We start from the raw sequence: 7,014 nt of genomic DNA on the forward strand, positions 1-7,014 counted from the left end.
CAACCTACCTAGTTCCGAGCTTTCTCTCAAAATCGTTCGGCCAACCATTGCTGAATCACATTGGTATATTAGAGTTGAGGGGACAACCTCATCAGACGTCTCATCCTCTAGCATAGCATAATCCATCCCGTCCCCCTAATGAGTGCCTCCAGGAAAGTTCAAAGCCACCACCTTCTCCGAAGCAACCTCTGCCCGTCGACCGTCCACTTTAACGTCATCCTCCCAGACTAGCGACCTGCTTTGGCTGTTATTAACTTGTGACGTCACTCCAATCACTCCCTTGCCCTTGCCTTGAAGCATTGGATCCCTCTAACATCCTGGAGAACCACTAGGAGACATGATCACGAACTCCCCCTGGAACCACTGCTTGCAACCATGGCCCATAAAGAGGTTGGCCCCTGGGTCAACGAAATCATCAACAAACTGCAGCTCACAACACTTCGAAACATGTCCAATGCGACCGCAAATATAACAAAAGTTAGGGAGTCGCTCATAGGAAAACTGCATCAATAATTCCTCCCCTGATATCAATTGAATCTTAAGCGCCCTCTTCAATGGAACATTCACATCAAAGCTAACCCGAATGCACAATGTGACCCCCAAGAACAGTCTATCTCATCCTTCTCCAATTCGCAAAAACGCCCGAGGTGATTCCCAACCAGAGTTGCAACCCCTAGATTCATCATACTAATTGGCAAATCATGGATGTGCACAAAGAAGTTGCACTAGTTTAGATCGATATTCATAGGATTCTCATTCTTCTTGAATCTTCTAAGAACCAATATGTTCTTCTCGAGGCTCCAAGGACACCCCTCTAATGCCAGGTTATGCTCAACAATGTGGTTGAATTTTAATAGAAATCTGCCACCATCCAACTGCTTGATAGCCATGCCCTTAACGGTATTCAACATACTACCAATCGAAGTACTTAGAGCATCAAACTTAATGACCCTGTTAGAGAGCAAACGTCCTACCAAACATAACTGATGCTCCTTTGAACCCACGTGCTAAAGACCATCTGGAACGACCATACCACACTCCTCATCCTCAGTTAACGAGAGAGCACTATGCAGCCGCTGCACCTCCGACTCCATACAGACGCAAAATTAAGTGTGATAGCAGATTTTCTAAGCACAAAGTGAAAACAAATGGAAACTTATGCTAAGGCAAACTTGCCACCACCTGAATCCCCAGTCGTCGACCAATTCCCCTAATCAGGCTCACGCTACAGACGAAAAGAACTACAAAACAAGTATAAGAAACACGAAAACCAAGAACACAACAGAAAAATGGAAGACATAAAAGAAACGAATATAAAATCCATAAGAAAAAAGTGAGATAAAGAGAAAACAGAATAAGAAACAAAGAATTTGGCATCCCAGGCTGTCCACAGAAACTTTACGATCAGCACCACCCTTGACAACGTGGAAGGCATGCAAACTTCACGGGACAATGCTGGTAAGAAGAAACCGCACCAGCGAACAGAGAAAGAACAAAGACCAAAGATCACAAGATCTCTCATTTGAGAGAGACTAAAGAGGTATTTCTAATTATATTAAATCTCAGCAGATATGATTGTAATCTACTTTAGTATCAAAAAGTTCAAGGTGGAAAATTAAGAAGATATCTCCTAATATCATACAATATGTTAGGTAAAAGTAAATTTATTCAATCCTCCTATTTTATTTTATTTCTTTTTTACTTTGTAGCATTGAGAAAAAACAAGAGAAAGACTACTAGTATAGCAACTCCTCTTGAACGTGATCTAGGGAATCGTCCACCATGAACAATACTAGATTTGAACCATAGATCTTAACCAAATGATAAAATCTATCGTTAACGTCCCATTGAAATGCGAGGTGAACCAAAACTACTTAAAAATAAAGCTTATTATCATAAATGAATGCATATATAAATCAATTTTCAACTTCTTACATTACTTTATGGAAAAAAAAAAAAAACGTATCATTTCACTTGAACTACCAGTTTAATACTTAGTAATTTCAGTGTTGGAAAACTTAAATTACCAAACGTTAACAAGTTCATAGAAAAGACAACAAACAATGCATGGAAAAGAAGACACATTTGGAAGCACTTCTGAAAGGAAAGTCCATTTAAAAAAAAAAAGGATAATTACATTTTATTTTTTAAAATTTAATGTAATTACGAATAAACCCTTTTTAATTTAAAAAATTATACCTAGTATTTCTAATATTTATCTTCATCTAATAAATAGATTTATCTATTAGTAAAATTTATGAAATTTGTTGACATCAGTAAAAAAAATTAAATGAGAATTCATATTTACCCTTGATCAACTTAGTATAGATTTATTGTAGGTCAAATAATTTTTTTCTGATCAAATTACTTTTATAAGGGCGATTTCCAATTGCAGTCTAATTATCCTTTAGAAAATATACTTTTCAACAAGTGCACTTTGCAGCCCTTAGTATATTTTCTAAATAAAGTACGAATTTCTACTTCTTAAAATTTCAATTAATCTTAATCACTGAATATTTAATATTTTTTTTTTCTTTTCAAATGGACATTCATACCTAAAAATCCATCTAAAATGTGTTTTCAAATAGCCTCTTTTAACTATGAAAGTCTACCTTAAAATGAGAAGAAGGAACACTCTCATCCTACATTTTATCATGATTGAAAGGGTATATTTCTCACAAAGGAAATACCAACAATGTTGTCTTATTAATCAAAATTGAGCAATCTTTTCACTAATTCAAGAACAAAATACATTCATATTTTTGTAGAGTTTCAAACATAAAATTCCATGTAATATCAAAAAGGGCTCATCTCCTTTTTCCTTTTCATGAAATAAATGTTGTCCTAAAGTCTTGCTATGCAATAAATCACTTGTCACCAAGAAGTCTTAGCAATAACATGTAGCAGTATAGTTTTGCACAGTTGAAGGTTGACATTTTGTGCTGACAAACAGATAACAATAATAAAGAAAACCAAGAAAAGGGCATTCTTAATGTTTCCTCAGGGTCGGAGAATCTAAGCTAAATCCTAATCAGGTAATGAAAAAACACACACAACACACACTCAGCTATGAACTTTTGACAGTTCTTCTGGAGAATATCTCCTTCTCTGTCCCTCTCCTTTTTCTTCTTCATAGATCTTTTGTTCTCTCTCTCTCAGTCTCAGCCTACCCCACTTCAGTTCTGATAATCTTCACCACTTTGAGAGATTGCAGAGTGGCTGTGTTGTAATCTTCAGGTTTTGTCTACTCCTGCTGATTTCTATATGTTTCTTTTTTTTTTTTCCTTTTAAATGCTAAAAAGAAGGGGTTTTTTTGTTATTAATGATGATTGATATTTGTATGTTTGATTTATTTAGCCTATTTTATGCTTTCTCTGCGGGTAATGAAATTTATTGAGGGGTTTGTGGACCTCTGTGGAATTTTATGCTATGGGCACAGCTAAGATTCTGCTCTCTTTAACTTTTTCTTGGTGGGCTCAATTTTCTTGAATGAATCATTTTAGTGGAAAACATTCATGTTTTGATTGGGAAGTTTCTTGATTGTTGGGGTTTTGGTGTAAAATTTAGGCACTTTTCAAATGATTTTGTGAAAATTCTGCATAATCTAGCAAGAACATTTGTTGTGCAATTGTGGGAGCAACTACTTATGATTTAGAACTGGTGGGAGGGTTATCTTGGTTTCTTGAGGGATGAAAGAATATATGGATGATGGAGAGGTTGAGCTTTCAGACCGTTTACTTCTTCCGAATTCGGATTCTTCCAGTAATATCCAAGCATCACTCTCAGCAGATTCATTTCTTGATGATTTGTTGAGAAATGCACAAACATGTACTCACACTCACACTTGCAACCCCCCGGGTCCGGATACTGCCCACACCCACACATGCTACCACACTCACACACACGTTATCCCGTCTGAGGAGGACAACGACCCGTGTGATGAGAAAAGCCCGGTTTCAAAACGTCAGAGGCCTTTGGGGAATAGGGAAGCTGTTAGGAAGTATAGGGAGAAGAAGAAGGCCCACGCGGCTTATTTAGAGGAGGAAGTCAAGAAACTGAGATTGTTGAACCAGCAGTTGATGAAAAAACTGCAGAGGCAGGCTATTCTTGAAGCCGAAATCGTGAGGCTCAGAACCCTTCTGCTTGACCTTAGTGGAAAGATCAACAATGAACTGGGAGATTTCCCATTTCAAAAACGGAGTAGTGCTATCACTACTTTCAAGGAAGGAGAATATGGGATTCAACCAACCGGCATGAACGACTTAGCCTGTGGCTTGGCAGGTTCATCCTTTCCGTCCAATGGTGTTGACGGATGTGGGAAAACAATGGCTGCTTGGGAAACCAATTGCCAGCCCGCTATTGTTGATTGTCAAGCTAGCAGGAACTACATTGAAAGTGCAGAGAAACGGTTGCAGGATTCGCTGGAGACCTTGGTTTCATCTGCGCCCCAAGAGGAGTAACCAAAGGCAAGTTGCACTATGATCATAATGCTTAAAGATCTTGTATGCTAGAACGGTACATAGTTTACGCTTGATATGCATTGTGCTACAGAAGAAGAGTTTGTCTATAGATATATACATGTCTACCTTACATATAAAAAACCTCTGTACTACCAAGAAACAAGTATGACAAAGTTGGATAAAAACAAATATACGTGGTTCGTCCTAATCACATCAGACAGACTGTGTGCAATGCCTATGTGGTGTTTGTGTTCATAGACTGCTTAGTTATGTCTTACAGACGTTGCATTCTCGTCGCTCCTTAGAACTGAAACCATCTACTTGAATGCCATAAATAGTTCAAGAACCGTGTGTTTGTTGCTGGTATATGCATTTTATGTGTCGAATACTAGTGCAGTTTGTTGGCTGTTAAGTGTTAATGAGATGATCAGCCATGGCATTCCATCACCAGATGAGCACAATCAAAGCATCTCCCACATAACTTCCAAGACATTGATCCCTTGTTCATTATATTGTCATCGGCATATATTTCAACGAATCCATTTTCGTTTCCTCACGACAACGTCAATTGAGCTCAGTTGCATCTTGTTTGTTTCATAGAATTGGAAAATTTTCTGCCTGAAGCTTTTGCTGTCAAAGCCCCTGTTTTTCAGACGGCAAAAACCATCTCAAATCTTGGCTCATGTCTTTACAAAACAGAGTTCAATGGAGTTTTGAGTCTAGTTTGAATTGGGTTCGCAAAAATATCGAATGTTATCATGCAATGCGTGCATTACACTTATCGTTTAATTATCATATAGTTGAAAATAATTAACCAATCACATGACAGGTGAAATGACAGTTGTAACACGATTCGGTTTGATCTGACCTGGTTCGGACAACAAACTTTTGATGAAGTGAATCATGTATACTTGTCCTCGTGGTTAACTGCATGGTCACGTACTTATATGTATTTTACTAAGTATAAAAGTATTTATATAACAATATCATTAATATATTTTCTGTATTTTCAGTACGTATGACATTTTTTTGTAAATAATAAGTATTTATTAAATATCTATTATACTAAAACATTCTAAAAAATATATATTGCAAATTTGTAATTAATTTAATATTTTAAAACAATATTTCTTATGTAATAAAACTTGTGATTGTGTGTGCCTGTGTGTCCTTTTCCCATTAAAGTTTCATTACAGTTTATTAGAAAAAAATGCAATTTCAGTCCTTCGAGTATAGGAGGGTTACAATTTTGGTGTTGTTGAGATCAATATCAGCAATTTGGTCCTATATTATAATGAATTGGCAATTTGAGGACAATTTTTTTCCAAAAATTCATATATTGACTGCAAAAACTGCATGTGATGTGCACGTGACACGTGAATTTGGGGTTTTTTTTTTTTCCCCAACTGTCCTCAAATGCCCAATTTTTTTTAATTGTGGGACCAAATCATCAAAATTAATTTCAACAAGACAAAAATTGCCGGCACCTATCCTTAGAGGACTGAACTTGCAATTTTATCCAATTTACCAAACATATGAATGAGTTATAGAAAGTTTTCATTTAATCTTTTTCTTATTCCTTTTTTGTACCAAATACATAAATAAAATAATAAAATCATTTATTATCTATCTTTATTCCATTCGTAAGTTCATTAATTTTTTTAGGGTATATTGCAACTACCTCCCTAAGGTTTGGTATAATTACAAATATCCTTTCATTATTTGAAAAATTATAAATGCCCCCTTAAATAGAAAATAATTATGTGGTCCCTTGACAGTGAAATGTACAATACTATATTACCTTTGTTGTATTTTTTTTAAAAAAATATTAAAAATATTTGATGGTGGGTAAAATTAATAATCTATATGGAGTATTAGTTCATAAAAATATTTTAGAATTATAAAAAATATATATATATTTATATTTAAAATTCAAAAAGGCATTTTGATCAGTTCACCATAAAATTTGGATGAAAATTCAACAGAATGGGTTCGTTGTTAGACGAACATTAAAATTAGAAGAGTATTTATAATTTTCTAAACAACGAGATGGTATTTGTAATTACACCAAATTTCAAAAAAAATAATTATAATTTACCCTATTTTTATATTTAAAATTCATTCATGCATACCCCATCCTTATTATGGGCTTGTAGGAAGTTGTGTTGGTGAGCAGTTAAGTCCTTCTATAACCCTTTCAAGATGGGCCTCTTCAGCTGTTTGGCTTAATTGAAGGAATGGGCTTTTTTACTAATTGAAGGGAACTGTTCTTTGTTTTTGTTTTTGTTTTTTGTTTTTTTTTGAAAAAGTTAATTTTAATCCTACTAACTTTTATAAAGTTTCGTATTACTATAAATATTTTTTTATTTTTAAAAAATTATTAATATTTTTATTATTTGATAAAATTATATAATTCTTGACCAAGGTGTGAAAGTCTTTGTCCTTCTTTTGTTTTTATTTTAATTAAAAAATTGTAAAAAAGAAGTTGCAAATGTGAAATTTTCATTTTGCCCTTTTAGTCCATGAAAAAGTTTTAAAATTTCCCTTTTTAAAA

General features: G+C 34.8%; 1 protein-coding gene across 1 annotated transcript; it reads left to right on the forward strand.

Moving 5' to 3' along the window:
- Nucleotides 2,877-4,671, forward strand: LOC105172141 (basic leucine zipper 23-like). Its single transcript, XM_020697055.1, has one exon. It carries the CDS (start codon nucleotides 3,690-3,692, stop codon nucleotides 4,458-4,460), a length of 771 nt encoding a protein of 256 aa, XP_020552714.1. The 5' UTR covers nucleotides 2,877-3,689; the 3' UTR covers nucleotides 4,461-4,671.

Source organism: Sesamum indicum, linkage group LG10 (genome assembly GCF_000512975.1).
Source record: "Sesamum indicum cultivar Zhongzhi No. 13 linkage group LG10, S_indicum_v1.0, whole genome shotgun sequence".
NCBI classification, from domain to species: domain Eukaryota; kingdom Viridiplantae; phylum Streptophyta; class Magnoliopsida; order Lamiales; family Pedaliaceae; genus Sesamum; species Sesamum indicum.